We start from the raw sequence: 22,209 nt of genomic DNA on the forward strand, positions 1-22,209 counted from the left end.
TTTCAGCTCCTTCCAAATTGGCCAAGGTCTCGGTCGGACCTTGTTTTTTTTTCACTTTGAATGCAATTGAAAAAAATCGTGAAAATTGACTTGTCAAACTTTCATTTATCTGCTCACTTTTTTCAGCTAAGTTGCCACATCACGGATTTTGCTTGTGCTTCAAGCAACTTTCATTGCGAGTGCAAGTGTTGTTTATTTTAGTATCTGGGGAGAACTGTAAAGATATGAATTTTTTAATCATTTTTTTTTCTTCGGCTCAGCTGGTGACTGCTCAAAAATTATAGACTGAGTTGCTATATTATTGATTTTTTTTGCGCTGTAAGCAACTTTCATTGTAGTTACAAGTGTTGTTCATTGTAGTTTCATGTAAGACATGAAACTTGAGGATTTGTTTTATATAACCATTTTTTCGTTTCAACTTGTGTCTGCTCCGTTATGTTCCGTTGCTAATTTAATGGTCAAATTTCTGGGATTTTTGCCTGAAATGATTTTCTATCGAGACATCGAAAAATTTAAAATTTTGGTAGACCTATTTTTTATTTTTTTATTTTTCACTAGTTTTTGACTTGTTTTTTAAATTTTTTTGTTGCTTTGCCTCTGTGTTAAAATTGAGCGATATACTTGCTACTTTGTTAATTGGTAACCAAAGTATAAAATCTGCAAATATAGCTAATTTTTGCTGTTTAAATTACTGGTTTGTTTGTTTGTTAAACTTTATCTGCTTTCGGATTGTTCTGTTTTTTCTTCTTGCTTTCGAATGGTTTTGTTTACCTGTAGACAAACTGTACAAAAATAAGTGTGTTTTCAGAGTTGATGTGTTGTTGATTGTTGTTGTGGATGGAAAATAGGGCAGAGTTGAAAGACTTACGTCGTCTGAAGCGTAAGCAATGGGCGGTCTCTGCTGGAGTGTTGTGTGCGACTGGATGGGCCAGCTACCAGCTGTTCAAGTGGATGCAGCCCACTGAAGAACAAAATGCAGAGATAATGGCCAAAATGGATCCTATTAAATTAAAAGAAGTGCAAGACGCCAACCAGTAAGTGTGACCACAATCTGATCCCTAAGGGAAGGTGTCAACTACAGTCTTTTATGTCACAGATTTTGACTTTCTGTAGACTGTCTTCGAGCTTTTATGGTACTATTTAGAGCTACATTTTTCAGCAAGAAAAATGTAGAAGAGCTCCATTTTTCAGCAAGAAAAATGGAGAAATTGGTCTTGATATAAAAGGTGAATGCATAAAAATGGTTGATTGCACGAAGTATTTGGGTATCTACATTGATTCAAAGTTAGACTTCAAGATGCATATTGAACATGTTATTAAGAAATTGTCTAAACTGTGCGGAGTAATATATCGTTCCAGAAAATTATTTAATATTCCAATGCTTCTACTGATATACAGATCCTACATCAAACCTGTTCTTCAATATGGCGTATTGGTTTATGGCTGTGCAAACTTAACAGATCTAAATAAAAATTTTAGTAATACAGAAGAGAATAATACGTGCTATTTTTAGAATTGATTATAGAGAGAGCACAGTTGAAAAGTACAGACTGCATAAAATTGAAACGGTGTTTGATCTTCACGTTTACGAACTGTTTAAAGATATTTGCTACAATAATGTTTGTGATAGTACCACGACTAATAACGTGGCGTACTTCACTAGGAGAGTTGCTTCTGGAAAAGTTAATAGTAAAATACAAAGAACGAAATGTTTTCAAAATTCCATAAATGTTAGAAGAACCATTATTCATAATTATATAACTGCATCTGGTTTATTGAATGAAGATGTGACAAGTTTGCAGAGACATCAACTCAAGATTTTTATACACGATGTTTTTGATAATTATCTGCTTGATAATAAGGAAGTTCATAAACAGCTGTATTGTCATTGATATTTGAGTTTAAGGTTGTCTACTAGATAAGCCGTAGGCTTTTTAGACAATCCTTGTTGATGATTGTAAATATACATATTGTATTGTAATAATCATCAACTGAATTAAATATTATTATTACAATCTAACACTGTTTATTATTTTTTCGATATGTTTCGAGCTGTTAGGCATATCGTAAACTGAGGGATGCTTGACTCAGACCTATTCCCCTAGATTCTATCTTGTCGATCGGAGCTGGTCAGGTTATGATGGAGCAATGTACTCTTCGTTTTCTGATCAGTTGGCTTAGAGCTCATTTAACTTTTTCTATGGCTGGTAGAATTAGTTATCAATGTTTCATAGTGAAGCAAATGTAAGTTTGACCTGCTTAATGTTAAGACGAATTACATAATCATTTATATCAAAAAGACTAATATCACATCGATGGCGTCAAACAGGGACGTAACACAATATCTCAAGGATTAATCTACCTGGTTTTATGCATTTTGTTTAACGGATAAATTTACAAGGATTCAGTTTAAAAAAATGCAATTAAGTTTGATAATTATTACTGCTTCTTACCAAAGATTATCTATCCATCACTAGGTTTAAAGGCCTATAATTTTTGAAGCAATTTTTTTGAATGAGTCTTTGTAAGGAAAGTTATTGTTGAGCCACTTTGAGTCGAAATATGGAGAAGAAGTTATTAATGGTGAAATTAAGTTTTAATGGTAGTATATGGTATACCAGCACATTAACGATGAAAACAATTTATCAACTTTAACTCAACTTACGCGGCAAGAACTTTCGTTTCCATTAACTAGCTAAGCTTCTTCGTGCTGTTTTCGTAATGGTGTATCTCTGCATTTTTTTCGGTTTATCGCATTGAAATTGCTTCGCTCGATTAAAGCAGACCGTATTTCCAAATTTGCCGCTGTGATTTTGATTCTTGTTTTTGAATGAGGCGTTTTAACCGACGCAGTAGCTTCATTTGTTGCAAGTTTGTTTCCAATAATTTAGCATTGATGTTTTGTCGAGTTTGTTCGTTTTTGTTTTTCAACAAAGAGCAATTCTTACTTCGCAGAACGTGTTATGGCTTGATATTTACGCTTTGAAACCAGCTTTCCAGTTTTCCGCATTTTTCCTAAGGGTGTTTTTTGCCTCATTTGGGCTGTACTACTTAAAAAAACTTAAAACTCGGGTTTTGATAGTGGCGATTCACATTTTTGGTGATAAATTTTTGTGTGTTTGCCCGTATAATTTATGGGCGCTCATACTTCTGAAAGATGGCTTTTTGTGGTAGTGATGATGTTTTTGTTTGTTGATGGTTGCCCAAAGTCGGGTAGAAAACTATTTGACTGGAGATGCTCCGAGAACTTTCAACCATCATTCACTTCACTTCAACAGTACTTTCGAAACTTCTGAGTATCAAATATTTGCCAGCTTTTTTTTGCACAAGTTTGCGTCTTGGACCCTCAGGTAGTCCCGAAGCGTTTTCTTGGCTATAGCTAAAAGCTCATTAAACGTTTTTTTTGTTTAGTTTTTTGTTATGACAAATTAATTTTCGTTTTTCTTAAACAGTTGGAGACAATTTTGACACGTGCAGTTGAAAAGGTCAGTTTCTTCTGCGATTGAATTATTCTGATTACTGACATGCGCTTGTTTTTCCTGAATCGAATTGTTTAATTGGAATTTGATTTTTTCTAACCACATCATTTGATACGGAGTGTATCGGAGACATTACCAGGGAGTAGTACGGCCTACTATCGCGCATCTACAGCTGTCCGAAATTTTCATTCAGGTGTTGGAAAAGCTTTTGAAGACTGTCCTTTTCTCAGTTTTCTGCATGTTTTAATACTACGGCGAATTCATCTATTTTTTCTGTTTTTATTGCTGTATAAAGGTTCTAGGGTAATGCGGTAACTCTTATCCACCATTTAGAGGGCATAGCCATGTTTTTTGCTTAATTGAGCGAAAAGAGGTCCCTATAACTAAAATGATATGAAAACAAAGTTTGTTTGAAATGGTTTCAATTTATGCGCAAGGGTGGATAAATTTTTTGTGAGATCAATCCGTTCAAATTCTTCTGGTTGATGTTGTGTTGAATCGGACAAAGTCGATTTCGATGAACACGCCTTCTTATATATCGTTTCAACTTTGCGATTGATTTAGTTCAGCCTTGTTAATACTTCTCAAATCTGTACAATGGCATGCAATTTTGCATCGGTTTGCTTCAACCGTCTGATTGAGTAGTCAACAGTGGATTCAGTAAAAGACGGAATGAAGGAAACTTGAGTGGCTTTGCGATTGCTATCTGTTTACAGTAGCTTCGTTATTTTTGAACTTTTGAAGCATCGCATCTTGCATTGATGTAACATAATCAGATTCTGGCTTTATTGGTTTTCTCGATAAGCGAAGATCATTCTATTTTGTCCTTTTCTCTGTTATAAAGTAAGCTTTCACAAATCCGATTGATAAAGAGTATGTGGTACGAAAAAATGTGGCCAATGGGATAAATTTGTGCCTATCTGACTATCACGTTTTGGTCGCTGTTCAATTTCAGTTTCTTTTGGAAAATCCTGTGTGATCGTTCGAAAGTGACAATTGTCTGGTGTTTTAGCGCTGCGTGGTTGATTTTAATTTTGAGGAGAGTTGTCACATCCATGAATCAGTTCTGTCGTGAAAATCTTTCGAAGATCTGCGTATATCTTCTTCGGTAAACGTGACCGATTGAAAGGTAACGTCCGTTTTGGAGAACGCATCGTCCACCGGGTCAACTAGGTTGAGTGATGCATCAGATACTTTTGCTATCGTGTCAATCTTTATCCCTCCTAAGGGAATTTTGTTCGTTAGTTTCGGTGAGAGTGAAGCTGATGGTTCAGTTTGCGATCTCAATCTGAACGAAAAGTCTGCTGCCTAATTTGTCTTTACCTCATTTTAGCAAACGAAGTGTTATATTCGTTGCTTGAATTATGTCATCTTTTAACACTTGACGACTTTTATGGTACTCGTTCTATGTTCGGAATTCGCTCTCTTTTCTCAATAGACTATAAAATGGTATCAAGTTATCGCCTAGCGTCGCATATGATTCCCAAAGAAACGAACCAATCAGTCTTTTCACGTTTTGGTTGGTTTTCTTTAGGAACAATGTTTTTTTTCTTGTTCAGGCGATTTTCCTGGTGTAACAATTTGGTTCGAGAATAAAAAACTAAATTCCGTGACGGAGTTACTTAAACTTTGAGCGAGGCGTTTTCAGGTGTAATTTTGTAATTTAAAGTTAAATGTCAAGAAGTTGTACTGAAAGATCTTCTGCGATTTGCACACAGTCAGAAGCTTGAAAACATTTTAACTGTATGAACAAGTTTTTCACGGCAAAGTGCTTCCATGCATCTGTCATTTGAATACGGAAAGTGCTGTTGTAGTCTATTTTGCAATCACTTTTGCTGTTTTACTCCCAGTTGAAAGTTTCGTCGTCAATTCCACTCTCGAAATCAATCCACTGTCGCGAGTGTATCGGTGTAGCTGTTTCTTATGTGTACAGCCTTAGCTTTAAATCCGATTGTAATTCTTGTCCAATCTATGTTTGGCGAAAATATTTTTGTGTTTGGTCTTCAGTCAACACGGAATCTTCCCAATTGAAGTAACTAATGAAGGTCGACTTATCTCGTTAAGTCGCTTTTGTTTCAATGTCACGTTAAAATGGTGGAAGTAATCCTGGTTTCCTAAACGTGAAACATGCGAAAACTTTGAATTACCCCCAACAATTCAACGTAATTTAGAGTTTACGCTTGTTTTAGATGTAGCAAACCAAAGTTTATCGTGTTCAGATTAAAGTTCTAGCTGTTGAGGCTTCTCATTGTCAAGAGATTAGTAAATGAGCCCATTGATGACCATTTTGATGTCCTCTTAGTGATTCATTTTTGCAAACCCAATCATTTTTGCCTGAATCGGGAATAGGTTTTCTTCATCGATTAGGGTCATCTTTGAAGTTTTTCCCTTCCCGTTTTTAAAGGCAAAGCTATGTGATGACATAAAATGCGGTAATATATAGCAAGTTTTTTTCACAATTTTGCTGATTTAGGAAGGGAATGAGATTTCGTAGTTTTCTTCGATTTCTCGTGATGGTATTAATATTACAGTAGTTTTTTTTCCATGTCTTGACATGCGTTGTGTAACTAGCATTCCACTAGGGTTGTCTGATGCTGAGATAATTTTGGAGGTTTAGCTAACTTCGAAGGCATTTTTTCACTTGGTGGACTCGCCTTGGTTATTGGAGGTGTGGGTTTGTTGATCTGCCGCGTTTTTTCTGGTAAAAATTATAAAATCTAATTTGGACAGATATGAATATGGTGTTTCTTATAGAAAAGTTTTCCAAGTAAGATTGAGTCAGCTGCGCGTGGAACGAGAAAAAATTCTACAACCTTTGTATCTACGAATCTTATTTTGAAGATAATTTCAGTCTCTAGGTTACCTAGTTGTCCTCCTGCCATTTTTATTTTCTTTAGTTTTGTTTGGTTACTTAAAGAAGGCGAAGCTTTTTTCGTCTTTAAAATCCTCAAAAGCTCGTTTTGATATTTGCGCATGCTCCAGTATCGACCAAGGCTCCTCGTTGCGTTGTTGATGACATTCTTAGCTTACGTCAACACTGTTCTTTTCGGGGGGATGATTGCGTAAAGGTTGAGCTGATAGGTTAGTTGGTGTTTTTGTTGTTTTGGATGAATTGGTAGGCTGGCTTGCTGTGTAGTTGAATTTACCACAGACGTCGCAAAGTTTTGCTGATGGTCGAACCATTGGTACGAAAGATCCGTCCGGAGCTTAAGTATCAATTTGGATCGGGCTTACTACAATCTGTTTTGGTTGCGGAGGGTTTCGTACTGAAATTTGATTTTGATTCATCGGCTGAAATTGATGTTTTTGGTACATGGCGTGTTACTTATGTTGTTGGTACAGCTGATGATATTGCGGAGGTGCGTCTGCTTGAAAGTTCAGCTGGTTATTGCCAAGTGGAAAGCGTTTTTCTCAGTTGCTTTGGCGTTTTCCTTCTAACACCTCGTCGCTGTATAAATCCTGTAATTAGGTTTTGTTGATAACCACTATGTTGACCTGCTTAATTTGTTTCGTTTTTCTTCTAAAGGCAGATCCGATCAGTTGTTTTTACTGCGCAGTGGTTTGTGGTTTCACTTCTTCGAGCTCCTTCTCCATTTTGATGTTGTAAACAGCTTTGAGAACGCTTTTAAGGTTTTCTGGGACTTTATTGTTTACTTCTTTGAATTACCCGTCTTCATGGTAATCATCAGTTGGACAAATCTATCGTATCGTGATATGCCTCTTTGTCGGGTTACAAAGGTTCTGAACTGTGGGAGCAAGAGTTTGCTCTATTCGTTTTTAATCTCAGCCAGCCTGTCATACTTGTTCGATCAAGTTGTCATTTACTGCATCTAATCTTTCTCTTTTTGTGAGCTGTTTCTGTGTGGAAGTGCGCTGCTTTTAACGCCGCATCGGCTGCTACACCGTCAATCGGGGCTACGGGTGCCACATCTGGTGTTGGTTACGCTCGATTAGCTTGTTTTGGTAGGCTCAACAGGAAGTTTTCAGGCGTATCTGCGTTTGGGTTGCTCTAATTTTCTGACCTGTTCTTCATGAAGCTGGGGGTTGCAAAAATGGATATTTAGGGCTGCGAGACTGTTCGGGACGTCCACTCTGGTGACTGCTGGCGACGTATGATAGAATCGTAGCGCATCGTCCTGTGGCCCTGGTTTTGCTGCTACTCCGATGTATCCTTGGAAATTTGGAAGTAGCTTGGATATTTCTCCGTTCCTCCGAAAGGCTCAATAAACTTTGCGCGTGTGCCATATTGTTACAGTCAACATATTGTTACATATCGTTACAGTTATTGTTGCCATAATGTCTGCTTGTGATAGAATTGATGATAACAGGTTTAGCCGTCATTCATTTTAGGATTGACACAAGAAAGTTTGCTAGTTTCAACGAGCTTGCGGTTTTTGTTGGGACTGCTGTACTGATGGAACCAGAAATTGTGATGTGGTAGGTCAATATCTGCACCTTTGCTTGTCCAAGTTTTAAAAAAAATGTGTTTGAAACTTGAGTTGATGACAAATAGTAGTTGTCTTCTATCTCCCCTGTCTGTCTCAGCTGACAGTTGATTTGTTACTCTGCTACTCGCAGCTGTCGTTCAGCATTTGTCTGTTCTGAAGTTCTGCTTTTTTGATTTAGTCTTCAGTTGCTGACGACTCTTTGTGAATCCAGAAATAGAGTCTTCGGTGCTGTCACCATGTCATATAATTTTTTCCTGTCCTATATTTTGTCCTGTAGGCTGTTTTCAAGCTTTTTTATTACTACTTAGCGCTACAAGCTATCAGTGTTTAATAATGTTTCAATATTTTTCGAGCGAGAGGAATGCTCAAGTCAGACATATTCCTGTAGATCCTATCTCATTGATGGGAGGCAGTCAGAACATGATAAGAATAGTTTTTTCTCTTCGTATTCTGATCAGTTGATTTAGGGCTCGGTTAAATCTTTCTTGGTTGGTAGAATTAGTAATCAATATTTAAATAGTTAAATAATTGTACACTTGAGCTCCAGTTTAATGTTAAAGTGAATTTCATATTCAGTCATATCAAAATTGCTGATATCAATTGCATGATGTCCTTTAGGGACGTCATAGAGGGCATCGCGTTTACGTTCAGGTTCTCAGGTAGTTTTCTCACAATTATTTTTAAGTGTCAATGACCATAGTGATGACACTAATATAGGAAGTGTTTGTGATAATTTTTATTCGTGTATATTAAGGAAGAAGCTTTATTCGTGTATATTAAGGAATGTTTACACAAAATTTGATGTTCTGTGGTTTAAAGTTTGATTTCTTTACACTTGCATTAATAAACTGGGTTTTAGACCTTTTCAGGCTGACTTGTTCAACAAAATCACCGAAGCATTTGTGCTGCTGAGATGCCCAATGCGCTGATGTTTTAACTACTGGGTCTTAATACTGGTAGCTACTGATAAATGCTATATCTAGAGTTCGAACCTTTTTGTGTTTAGTAATAGAATTCAAATCCGTTCTGTGCTAACTGAAAAAAATTCCTTTTGAAGAAAATGTCAGCCTATCGTTTGTTTGTTTACTTTTTGTCGGCTTAGTTGCCACAGCGTGGTTTTCATGTGATTTGAGTAATTTGCTCTAAAATTAAAAGTGATTTGTTCCTTGTAATTTTTTATCCCTGATTGTATATGGTTTCTTTTTTTAATAATTTTTAGCTTTTTTGCTTTAAAGGTATAAAAATTTTTTGCTTAAACTGGTTTTTGCTTAAAATGTCCCAATGTTATTTTCTCGGCCTCCTTGATTTCATTGAAAATTTTCAAACTGTCTTGTCTGTTGGCTAGGTTTATTCATTACGATAACTCAAATGGCGTGCAATTGATCTTTTTGTGAGCTATGTCTGAGTTTCAACCGCTTTTTGTCTTTGTTGGCATCGGCTTCATCACTTTTTAGGTAATCGAAGTTTAAAGAAATGTCCCGCTCTAATTGTCTGTTGTTTTTGTTCCGACTTTCGATACGAAAGTAACGGAATATTTGTGCTCGGGGTGGGTTTTTTTTCTTCAGACAAATTTCGACTTTTTAACTAGCCATTTTTGACCGAATTTTTTTATCATTCGAAAAGTATTGTTGCCCTGAGCTCAAACTTGAAAAGATATTTTACCTGTGATCATTTTTCGTAAAGTTACGGGTTACTGCTCCATAAACCTTAAAAGGCAGTCGGAACATTCAGGGCTTCGCCCTGATACGAGCAGTCTTGTTTGTGTTTTATAGAAGCTTTTTTTCAAAGCTATAGACATTTTTGGAGTCTGGTTTTAGGAAACTCATGGACCACTTGCGGATAGTGGCCAACAGTGACAAGCCCCTGGGCTACTACGAGAGGAAATGGAAGGAACACCAGTTCAACAAACTCAGAGTTGAATACCCCTATGAGAAGAGAGAGGAGCACCCCCACCTTTTCCCCGAAGACAAACAGCTACAGGAGAGAGTGCGCGCCACTAAAGGGGCACTAAAAACTAACTGATTTTTGAAAATATCACGTACACGCTAGCTCTTTCTGAAATTAATTAAGTATATATAGCATTTTGTAATGAGGGGAATAACTTCTTTCAGTTGCTTCATAGAATAAACAACCTGAGGTTTTTTCGGACATAATTAAAGTGTTCACAATTGGTCGAGGTTCAAATTGCTAATTTTTTGAACAAATGCGGAGGCCGATTTTTGTGTCTTAATTGCCCTTGCGATTATCAAGTGTTTTCAAATCGCGTACTCGATTTTTCTTGTTAAGAATTTATTTAACATAAACACTTCACTTAGTTAGTACTATTTAACTAGCATTCGATTTATTTGATACATGCCGACAAAGCATAAGCAAGACACCCAATTAGAAGAAATTAATTAGCCGAATTTTATTTATTACAGCAGTTAGTCTTATTTTTTCGTTTTGAAGGCAAACAAGTTGTGAAACGATTAAACGTCTATCGCCATGGTGCGTATTCATAAGTTCCAAAATAAAAAATCAGTCCCATAGGTTCCAAAATAAAAATCAGTCCCATAGGTTCCAAAATAAAAAAGCTGTCGCATAAGTTCCAAATCTTTTCAATTGGTCAAAAGACTAATTTAGCCGAGTCTCGGTTAAAGGTCGCCGGTGGGCGCGCTACGCGCGCGTCGCGGCGATAACCGGCTCTAAATTTCGTATAGAGTCCTACCCTTTGGTGGTAAGCTCGCAACACGTTGGCGCGGCTGCGTCGGTCACTATTCTGCAGCTTGAGTTTATGCTGGTTGAACAGTAAACAATCGATCCATAAATTCGTTGGCTCAAATTTCAACCAATCAGAATTCAAGAAGATAAATTTTGGAACTTATGCGACTGATTTTTTATTTTGGATCCTATGAATATTGGAACCTATGGGAATTCACCATCGCCATCGTTGTGTTTGTTTCGCTCGTTAACTTCACTCTCTAGATCAGACGCTTCTCATTCGACCTGCTTTTTTCCAATGCGATTTTGTTTCTGCGTCGAGGTTGGTTGATATTTGGCTTATTGGGTGCTAGGGATTTCAGCAGACCGGTTTTTTAGCAGACTCAGAACAATTATAAAGTGTGATAGCTAACTTCAAACGCAGCATTGGCGATTAGCGACCGCTTGCTCCGCTGCGCTTCAATTCAACGCGAGTGTTTTTCCGCGCGTAAATCGTTGTTTTGCCGCTAATTTAGACGGTTGTGTTTTTGAAGTTGATGGTTTTGTTGACAAATTGTGAGATAATTGACTTAATTGGGGAAGCTTGGCCCCAGACTGAACGTCTTTTTGAGTCTGTCAATCAATCATCCATCTATTTATTACGTTGGTCTGCTTAAAGACTCATTTTTTTCTTAATGCTAAAAGATTGGTCTGCTGGAAGAACCTCGCGACCCTTCTTTATATAAACTTCATGAAAATATCCTCTAACTTCTTTTCATTTAAATTTATTTGTTTTTCCGCTTGAACTTGATTTTGCTAAAAATAAGGGAAACGGCACTATCGGGTGTTAAGATTTAAAAAGGGACATCCTCTTGCAAAATTCTCCTTGAAATCTGGTTTTCTCGAATTTTTTCAGCGTAGTATTTTGTCATTGCGCTAAGCTTCAACAAATAAACTCGACATTAAAAGAACAGTTTGGCAGGAGTTTAATGTCTCGGTATCTATCCCTTATCTTATGTTGCAGCTGGTTTGCTACATTTTATACAATTTCTAAATCCGATATTCTTGATATCAGACAGTCAAAAACTCGGTTATTTCTACTGGGTTACTTTATATGCTTTATTGCAAAATCGATGTTGCTCTCAAAATTAAACTCAGAAAGTCTATTGATTATTTTTGAAAGGAGCAATAGGTCGTCTTTTATTTGTAGAAACAAAGGAACTGGAAACAGGAGTCAGAAGTTAAAAGAGAAAGTAATCGGGATCAGGGGCGGATCTAGGATTTTCTCGAGGGGGGGGGGGGGATTTCGAAATTTTTAACGACCTTTTTTTTTGTTTTAGGTCGACCAAATTGATTTTTCGAGCTCTCCCAAACATTGTTTTGCCCCTATTTTGGCAAAATTTTCTGCGCCGCAGGCAAATTTTTGAATTGAAAAACAGTCAAAAAAGCCGTTTTTGGGCACTTTTTGAAAAACTTTGACAAAAAAATCGCGTTTTTTTGGCGCGAGCTCCCCCTCAAAAAATAGTTAATATTGGCGCCCTTAGAAAAATTTTAAGGTCGGTAGGCCAAAAATGGAGGGGGGACAAAGCCCCCCCCCCCCCCCCCCCCCTAAATCCGCCCCTGATCGGGATAATTAACTGCCTACTTGGATACTGTGGCATAAATAAGATTGAACTAGTCATCGATTTGACCTTGATTTTTAGGGTGACCGATAGGTAAATTAGATCTAGCTGAATATTAATTTTATACAAACTGAGTTTTAAACAGGATGAAATTGATGATAAACTTGGCCTCAACATATAAAAACATCTTGGATGACTTTGCTCATTTGTTGCCTGAAATAATCAACCGAATCTAGATTCATTTTCACAATCCGTCTCAATTTGCGAAGCGACAGTTTTCAGTGGCTTTTTGCCAAAAACAGGGCAGATTTTGCCACGTTAGAGTTCATCGTTATTAATTTAATTCGTCTCATATTTTTGATTTCCGTCAATACTCAATTTCGGTTCACGTGAAAAACATTGGTCGAATTGAGCAGGTTATTCATAAAAAATTTGATCAACAATATCTATAAATTCACTTCCTGAAAAACGTCAGTTCAAATTTTTCAAGGGCGATAGACAGTGCTTATATAAGGCTGGACAAATAACATGTTTTTCACATCAATTCAGCGATACGCAATAATTTCAAGTTCTGACCTTTTAAGTTTGAATTGTTTTTCTTTCGAATTCGGCTGGCAGTAGTTTGATGTCTTTTCGATTATAACCCCCTAATGAAAAAAAAAAGAAAATGAAATTTTTTCTTAGAAAGTTTGACTGGTTTTCCTCAAAGATGCAGGGCTGATATTCCGACCGTCGGTTAAATCAAGCTAGAAACTGGCAAAAAAACGTGATTTTAACGACAATTAAAAACGTATTTAGCATCCTTTTAATGAAATTTTTGCTCAAAAAATTGGAGAAAAAAAGTCAGCTGAGGCTCAATTAGGTAAAAATGGTTCGTTTTTACCAGTCACATAATAATATAGTGCATTTCTAGTAACAGTGTCCCTTTTTTATAATAAACGTTTTCATGTCATTTTTTCATAATTTAGGGGAGTATAACCGAAAAGAAACGTAGCTTGTTTCCAGATGCTAGGTAAAACATCTATCTGACGCGATTTCTTCAGATAGATGTTCTGTGAGCATTCAGGTACGGTTGTTGCTGGTTTAATCGAGTTTATGAAACAAAATCGCTGATTAAATTTGCTTGCTAATTTTTTATGTTCTATATTTTGTTGTTATAAAACATCGAAGATGGAAACTTGACAAATATAGTTGGCTGTAAAGGCTAAAAACTACCAGTGTGTCGTGAATATGCCAAAGATTCTTCATATAACTGCTGGTCTTCCTAGATTGCAACTTTAATTCCTTTCCAAGAGAAGCTGCATTAGCTTTTTTGTTTTTGTCAAAGTTCGTATTCATCTAAATACTTATCTGTGAGTTTTTTTGTGGCGCTTAAACTTCTGTCAACTAGCAGTTCGGAGATAAAATGAAGTTTCTGGGTTTCAAAGTAGATATTCGAAGATAAAGTATTGTTTTTTTGGCTCTGCGAAATTTTTTCGGTTATTGCACATTGTTTTGAGGGTATTTGTTTTATGGTTCTCTTATATGAGGGTTTATTATCTCAGATAGTTGTGTTTAGAGGCATGAAATCATCAAAGTTTTTTTTGAATATATGCAGTTGAAATGTGCAAGCATCTAAAATGTATGATTAAGCTCAATGTTTTTCAGAAAGAAGTTTTTGCCAGAATTTACAATTTGATCTTAAATTGCGAAGTTTTTGTAGCATCAGATTGTCTTTCTCTACCTCAGTTGAATTATTCAGGAATTGTTTCAACCTCTCATTTAGCTGGCCCGTATTCTTCACATCAAGGTCTGTCGCTTCTCTGAAGTATATTTCATGCATACCGAATAAGCTTATCAAATCCCATCTTTTCGAAGCGTAGAAGGCATAGTAATTTTTGTTGGCCATTGGTTTATAAGCCATTGTGTCTTCTTTTTCCAGTATAACCACAAATTTTTCGCACTCAGTTTTGTTTGTGGGACAAAATCTGTTCAAAACTGGACACAAATGATGCATATCGGATAAAATGTTTGCCCAGATTTTGTCGTAGAAACAGGAATCGTGATTGTCTTCCAGGTAGATGTCTAGAGCCAACTTGGCCACATGTGAGCAGTTCTGCACACCCGGTTTGTTGCAGAGGAGGTTTTTGATGAGTCCGTTGAGAGTGGACAGATCCATGCGTCCCAGACGCAGCTCGGGAGGCACACAGTAGTCCAGAGATTGTCGCGGCAACACTTGAATGCAAAAAAGACAGCTTTAGCAAAGTATTCAAACAGGGAATTCATCGCTTGTTCGTAACAACCTGACAAATTTCTTTTCATTGTTTTATTAATTCCATTTCGCTATTTTTTCAAATAGCCAAGTATACACTAATAAGTGTTTTCTAAAGTTTTCTTGTTTTCATCTTTTTGCTTCTGCCGAAATCATGTCGGCTTGGTAGCTATTCAAATGGAGTTCTGAGTGTCTTGACGGACAAATATGTTTTTTCCTGGGAGAAGTATTTAGGGTTAAGGCAATTATAAGAACATTTTTTTTCCAGATGAGTATGTTTTCAGATTTTTTTCAAACTATTTTGTCTTCGGGTAATTATTTAGCTTTTCATTTGAGCTTTTAGGCCGTATGGCACATACGTTTGCCTTTCTGAACAATTCCGGGAAAAACAAATAAAATAAAAATGAAATTAGTACTTTGGGTACAAGTGCGATAGCAAGTGTATTGCAACTGGGCACCAGACAAATTTCAGCGCGTGACGTCATGGAGTTTTTACGCATCATATGCCGGGGGCTTTCAACAGTGCCGAAGTACGGGGGCTATTCTCATGCGCGAAGGATCGAATGAGCGAAAAAAACTCGTGAGCGAAAGACCAAACACAAGTTTACCCGAAAGTCAATTTTTAAAAAGAAGCAATTGCCATTCAATATAAATGAATTAATAGAAGCAATCTTTTGCTTCTTTCACAACGAAACGCTTGAAGTATAAAATTTGTTCCAATTCGGCAGCGTTCAGTGACATATTGAAAATTTTGCATATTTCTGCCGTTTTTTATTCGGCCAATATCAATGTTCAGTCCCTGGAAATGTTTACTTTCTTTCCAAATTTTAGATTACTGAAATCTGATTGGCTGATTTTTATTTTCGTGCATTCGGTCTTTCGCGTATGGGAGATTCCACCCCGAAGTACAACAGTGCCGAAAAAGGCGGGAAAGTTTCAGAATAATTTAAACGCATTTTCTAAAGAGCGAGAAATTGCTTACGTTAATTATCAAAGAAAATCAAACCAATTTTGGCGCTAAAATGTCTGCAACTGCAAATTAAACAATTATTTTGGCACCAAAACGTCTAAATTGCAAATGTTCTCTCCCAATATCTTTAAGTGACACTTAAGATGGTAAACGTTTGTCGTTTAATTTTTGTTTGCCGCACTTAATATGTTGAACTTTGTTCATATTTTCGGCTCTGTTGAACAAAGTTTTCGTTTTCGGCACTGTTGAAATATTTTTTTTCGGCACTGTTGTACTTCGGCACTTTTATACTGCCCCCATATGCCTTCATATTTTTTGCAGCCTATTATTTTTGTGCAGCGCTCTATGAATACCGTCGTGGATTCTTTAAAGCTTTTTAAATATATACGTGGTAAAAAAAATTTACCTGACTTTTTTCGGGTTCTCGACCTTGTCGATTTCGGTTTAGTTTTTTCAGCTTAAAAGAGAATTATAAGAGCTCACAAGATAACTACATTGCCTATTTAAATGCTGTCCATAGACTTAGTAGTTTTTCGAATGTTCTTTTCATCAAATTCAATTTGTTTTTCATTGAACAGTTTTTCTGCTAAATTTGTGGGCTTTACTGCTTACCATTGTTTTCCGTTATTGTATTAAGTGTAATTAATTAAGCTTCACAGAATTTCTTCAGAAAATTGTCTCCTTATAATTTGAACAATATAAAACCGCTTGTACAAATCCACCAAAAACTCAAACTAAATTTGAAAAACTGAAAAATCTGTTTTAATTTCGGCTTTTTTTCAGATTTTTTTACAATGTGTTAAACTTTTGTCAAACGATATTTAAAAAATGAACAAGTTGCTTGCTTACCTTTTGGCGCGTTAGCTCGCTTGAAAAATATTTTAAAAAACAACTCCTTTGAAATCGAAATTTTGCTTCGTTGCTCGTGAACTTTCAAAGTTTCGCTTTCCAGAATATGTTTTTCATACCTCCAGAATCAAAGCTATACCTCAATTTTTTCTCTAGATTTTCAGGATTTTACCAGTATCAATTTCATCTAAGTATATATCGTAAATGGTACGAAGCTCAGCTTCGCCTCTGTGCTTGAACTTTTACTGGGCACAAGTAGTTGAGTTTCTGAGTTTATGCAAGTTTGCATGTCATGTCATTCTTATAATTAAAATTGAATATTACTTACAAATAAGTGTGTCGATTTTGTTTTGATTTTTATATTGGAGTTCAGAGTCTGGTGATGCCAGAAGCAGTTTGTGACTTTTTTGTGACTCAGGTGAACACATTGAAGCTTCAAACCAATCACCTGACTAAAATAATGGAACCAACTTAAGAAAAATCTGCGAAACTTAAGTTTGCGACAGAAGTGGACCTAGAGGTGCATATAGGGCAGGGGACCTCCTGGCCACCCAAAATTTTGCCGCATTCGATACTATCTTTTGTTTTCCGTTATTGCCTTCTTGGTTCAACAACTCTAGTTTTTCGAGGTGCCTTGTCGCCAATTTATAATAAATATGAGGCGGGAGCGCGCGCGAAAAAAAAAATATATATATTTTTAAAAACATTCCAAAAGTTCTCAAAATCGTCTATTTCGGCAGCGCATGTTTTTTTCGGCAAAATAGGGTCTTTATAGTGCTTTGCGAGGTCGGAAAATTAACCTGGTTGACACAGTTTTTGCCAGAAGCTTTCTTATCACCAAAATCCCAGAATCCTGGTGGGAAAATTTTTATTAATTTATTGTTCCGACTTTCGAAGAAAATGATCAAATTTTTATGCTTTGAGTGGCTTTTTAATTCAGTCAACTTCTGAATGTTTAACTAAGCGTTTTTGACAAATTATGTTTGTACCATCTGAAAGATATCGTTGTACTGAGCTCAAGTTCGAAAAGATTTTGCACCTGTGATTTTCAAAAAGTAATGAACATAGTGAGTAATGTTATTTATAAATCTTGATTTAAAAGTAAATTTTGAAACATAAATAATTTGAACTATTTTGAAAAGTCGTAGATTTTTGTTACGACCACAGAAACTATGTCGTAGTGTGAGTTTTTTCCGCCAGATTTTGACTACTTAATAGAAAGCTAGTTTTAGTTAAAGCGTAAAATAATATCAAAGCATTCTCAGCCTTGATTCGTATTCCAAAAAAAAATTAAAACGCCTCAGTTTTGAGAAAGTGGTCCGAATTTTTCGATTTTCAGACCGAAATTGGATGACCTTGAACTCAAATTTTGATGATGATTAGTTTAATTCTTCTGGAAGTTCAACTTTAATCAAAAGTAATGAACGTAGTGAAGAGTCGTATATAGGTCTTGCTAATTTTTGTTTTCATGAAACGTCTTAAAAATCTCTAATAACTATAGATGTGCATTCATGCATATTGATGCATTTATGAATGCTTTAACGTATATATGCACTTTTTGAGTTCAATTCAAATTCATCTGCTGAAAATGACGTAAATAGCATTCTCCTTTCGAACGTGGAAATGGCGCAAAAAAACGTGAACGAAAGTTTCGAAAGTGGAGTTTATTTTTAAGATTTCCCAGCGGAATAAAAACTTTACCTATTGATCCAGTTTTCTCTAGTTGGGTTCATGTTATCGAAAAAGTGCCAATCATAAATTGTTCTCGAAGTTCAAAGAGCTTAAAGGGCGTCTATTTTTTTTCTTTGAAGTTCGGAGGCGAGATTTTTTTTCAGCAGTTTTTTTCTTTGAAGTTCGGAGAAGATTTTTTGTTTACTTGCGTTCATTTGTTTTCCAATCTTCGATTGACTATGTTTTAGCTATAGTTATCTCTCATTCGGTAGTTTTTCACCTACATGAAACCTTTTTCATTTCAAAAAACTTGAATTTGATCTAATTGTTTTTGAATTTTTTGAAGTAAAACGGTAATGGTAGGAGTTTTCTGTGATACTTGCTCGGCTGCCAGCTATCTTTGTCTTTACTGTGCATTTTTGAAGCATTGCCGAGTCCTCACAGTAACTCTATTTACTAGAATTAGAGAATAATTCTCGGACCTAAAAATATAGTTTTTTGGGCGTCCGCGAATCAAAAATTTTGTTTTGGTCTTGCACAAAGTTTCACAGAAAAAATTACTGAAAAAAGTAGGTATTTGAAACTTGTTCACTGGAAATGGTAATTGAGCTGTTAAGGAGTGTCAAGAAGGCTAATAAATTGGAAAAGCTTACTGATTGATTGCGGCCTTCAAGTTCAATGATTTGTTGAATATTTTAGATGTCTAAAGTAATAACGTGTGATGATTTATTACGACTTCTCACATGTGATTCGAGTGATCCTCTTGGTTTCCATTCGCAGGTCTCTTGTGAGCAGTTTGAACCAAACTGTTCGTGGTCATTTGTTCGTGAAAGTTCTCTTGTAGCTGTTCGATCGGATGTGGTTGAGATAGGATAATCAGAAGTTTCAGTTATAATTGGGCTAAGTACGATGGCCTAAAAAACATTGCCGGAGTTCTATTTTGTTCGTTTTTTGCTGCTTTAAATATTTTCTTTGTAAAACATACCCTAGTGAAAAGCGAGCCTCCTGCTTTCTCCTCGATTTGATGTATGAGGCTATCTTTGTGGTCGTGGACCAAAAGTGTAACGTTATCTTTGTTTCCCCCGAAATAAGGAATCATCTTGTTCACCCATCTCAGCAATTCAATCTGGTCTGCAACTCCACTCCCAGATAGAACTGAAAAAATCAGTGTGTTTAATCTTGTCAGCCTATCGTTTGTCCCATTTTTTGATGGCTCTGTCACCGAAGCACAGGCTTTTCTGCGTATTTAAGTTATTTTCAGTATATTTCAAATTCCGTTTTTAATGCTTGTGATTAGCATTTGTTGTCAAATCGGAATAAAGACTTTTTTGAACGACTTTTGTAAGTTATTAACAACATCTTCAACAAAATCACTTGACTGAATGGACAGCATGTGCACTCCCTTCACGTGCTGAGATGCTCAAATTCTTGAAAATGTGAATGAAACTCCTGGACTCCCGAACTACGGGACCACTGCTATCACAGTAAGCTTTGGATCTTATATCAGTGCGCTTGTTATTGAAGTTTATTCGCGGAAAAATTCAATTGTAGGTCTATTTTGTGTCTGCTTCGTTTTAATTGGCTTAGTTTGCAAAGCGTTGAGACTGTTCAGAAGTTTTCATGTAGTAAAACTGAAATTAATTACCGCTAGATAATTTTTTCCTGAAAGCTAATTTAACAATGGCAAATATGTTTCAAGTCTGGTTTTCTCCAAATTCATTTCTCGAGCACGCTAAGTATAAAATTTCAAAACGGCAGTTATCTGATTTTCTTACTCAACTACTTTTACCATTTGGAGGATTTTGTCTCATTTTCTGTCAGCTAACGAGACATGTAAAATCTGTTTGTCAAATTTGCTTTCATGAATTATTAATGCCTTAGAGAATTCACAACGTGTTCTCTTGAAGTCATGGCCAGATTTTGCGTTCTCTTGAAATCCTCTAAAACTATGCATTATGGCAGTTCCTTACAGTCAGTATTTTGGTTACATATCAGTATTTAGACAACCGCGTATTCAGGCTGGTCAGTATTTAGACAAATACTGTTTCAACCAATCAGAGTCGAGACAAAGAAGAAATTAATAAATGATTATTATTTATTTTGGATTATTTATGTCTTTCTCGATTCTGATTGCTTCATACTGTATTTGTCTAAATACTGACGAGTATGAATACGCGGTTGTCTAAATACTGATATGTAACCAAAATACTGACTGTAAGGCTTTGCCATAATGTCTGAAAATTACAATAATATATCATGAATAATTAGCTACTTGAGGACCATTTAGAGCTACTTGCTGCCCTTTTCTCGCCTTTGTTTGTAATTTGCAGCCTCGTTGTTTACACTAGCAAGCTTGTAAGACTCGACTCATATTGTCAGTCGAAGTTTTCCCCAGAGCAAGTTTTTGAGCCGATTTTATGCGTTAAGTAACTAGCATGTGATCTTGATATCTTCCTTTTGTGTAAAGAATATCCTTTTAAACTTAAAAAAATGTTTAAGTTTTCCAAAAAGAAATTGTTAATTTTTTTTAAATTTGCTTTGCATAGCATATCTCATTGTATTACAAGTGGCGCGAAATTCCGTTTTGCTTTTGTGATGAAGTTTAAAGTTAGTTTTTATTTGTTTCTGCCATTTTTTTGCTTTTGCGCTCTTTTTGGCGTTTTTTACTTGTTATTGGGAAGTGCACAGTGTTAATTTTTGAAGATTATTTAAGTCGACAGGGGTAGCTTCAAAATTTCAACTCCGGTTAAGATCTTCTTGTCGGTGAAAACTAGGAAAGTTTTTTTTTGCTCTTTTCAAAAACATACAGTCTTAGACCCGTTCTTTTTTGCTTTCGTTGCCGTTTAGCTACAAGTATAACGAGTTCTCCCTTGTCTCGTTCTTGTTCTTCAAAGAAAATTGGCCGGGTCACTGCATTTTTTTGAGCAAAGCAACATTTTTCTGCGTTTCTTTACTTGCAAGAGCAGGTTTCATACAAGATTTTAGTAATCGAGAACTACCGGGAGTTTTCAAAACTTTTTTTTAAAATGAATTCTCTGTCATTTCATAAATGTTTGAGTTATTGAGGCTATTTTTATTGCAGTAGGCAGGAAAAAGAAATTGCCGAATTGAGATGATAACTTTCATTCAGTTGGATAGTTTTCTGTTCACGCATGTTTTCCCGGTTTATTGATTTTTCACTGCTTTTCGAGCTGAACAAGCCTCTGTAGCACTGATATAAAGTAACTGGATAAAATGAACTAATAATTTTGGAACTAGTTTCTCTCAAATTCGGTTAAGTTTGACAAAGAATCGCTGGAGCAAAATTTTTAAAGATTTACCAGAATTTTTCTGGTGTAAGAGAAATTTCAACCAAAATTACATCCTTGAAATGGGTAGATTTTTTGTTTCAAAAATAAGGAGGTAAACTGTGTCAACTGTAGTTATTCTAATGATTCATAAATTGAATCGGTTTACCTCCTTATTTTTGAACTGAATGAACTGACCCATGTTAAGGACGTAATTTCGGTTTGAAATTTTTTGAAACGAAATGCCTAATGAAAAAAGCTACAATTTTTTTTTGGGATTTTACTAGCATTTTCCTGGTGGAAGCAAAATTTCGAACCCAAATTACATCCCTAAAATGGTTCAGTTCATTTGGTTGAAAATTAAGGAGGTAAACTGAGTCAATTGATGGAAGCATCAATACTGTCGGCCCAGTTTACCTCCCCAATTTTGAACCAAATAAATCGACCCATTTTAAGGGCAAAACTTTGGTTCGAAATTTCCCTTGAATCAGAGAAATGCTGGTAAAAATACTGAAAAATTTTCTCCCCGCCATTTTCTGTCCAAACTTAACCGAAGTGATTGAAACTAATTGGAAAGTTTAGTTTTAGTTCATTTTATCCGATTCTTTTATCAGTGCTATAGAAGCATGTTCAGCTCAAAGTGCAGTGAAATTTCGATAAACACGGAAAAACATGCGTGAGCAAGAAACAAACGAACTGAATGAAATATCTCATCTGAATTCAACAAGTTTTGCTGCCAACTGCAAAATGAGTCGCTTCAATCACAAATTTTTGCGGGATGAGATAATTTATTTAAAAACATGTTTTGGAAGCACTCTGTAGAGTTTTTTTTTCCAAAAACTACTTTTCGGGGAATTCTCCAAGAAAATGATCTTGCTTATTTATGAAAGCCCAATTCGAAGCTGCGTATTTTTTGTCAAGGTAAAGCTTCTGCTTGAGGCTCTAAATGTATT

General features: G+C 35.9%; 2 protein-coding genes across 3 annotated transcripts in view; one reads left to right on the forward strand and one right to left on the reverse strand.

Moving 5' to 3' along the window:
* Nucleotides 1–812: 812 nt before the first annotated feature.
* On the forward strand, nt 813–10,006 carry LOC134844509 (uncharacterized). The gene is made up of 2 exons (XM_063861220.1): nt 813–1,034; nt 9,745–10,006. Exons 1-2 carry the CDS (start codon nt 838–840, stop codon nt 9,947–9,949), a joined length of 402 nt encoding a protein of 133 aa, XP_063717290.1. The 5' UTR covers nt 813–837; the 3' UTR covers nt 9,950–10,006.
* Nucleotides 10,007–13,825: 3,819 nt separating this feature from the next.
* Nucleotides 13,826–22,209, reverse strand: part of LOC134843800 (juvenile hormone esterase-like) — a 31,670-nt gene continuing 23,286 nt past the window's right edge. The window contains exons 6-9 of one of the 2 annotated variants that reach the window (XM_063860082.1): nt 18,955–19,124; nt 18,713–18,883; nt 16,627–16,750; nt 13,826–14,442 (exon numbers count right to left, since the gene is read on the reverse strand). In XM_063860082.1, coding sequence (XP_063716152.1) covers nt 13,862–14,442; nt 16,627–16,750; nt 18,713–18,883; nt 18,955–19,124 — 1,046 coding nt within the window. In that variant the 3' untranslated portion in view covers nt 13,826–13,861. The remainder of the gene's footprint in view (nt 14,443–16,626; nt 16,751–18,712; nt 18,884–18,954; nt 19,125–22,209) is intronic. The other variant, XM_063860083.1, reaches the window with a different exon arrangement.

This window comes from Symsagittifera roscoffensis, chromosome 4 (genome assembly GCF_963678635.1).
Source record: "Symsagittifera roscoffensis chromosome 4, txSymRosc1.1, whole genome shotgun sequence".
NCBI lineage: Eukaryota > Metazoa > Xenacoelomorpha > Acoela > Convolutidae > Symsagittifera > Symsagittifera roscoffensis.

Bases quoted from the DNA above. Each gene is read 5' to 3' on its own strand.
- LOC134844509 (XM_063861220.1), top strand. From the start codon at position 838: ATGGAAAATAGGGCAGAGTTGAAAGACTTACGTCGTCTGAAGCGTAAG. The intron at 1,035-9,744 runs GTAAGTGTGACC...GTCTGGTTTTAG, and splicing joins GAAGTGCAAGACGCCAACCA to GAAACTCATGGACCACTTGC.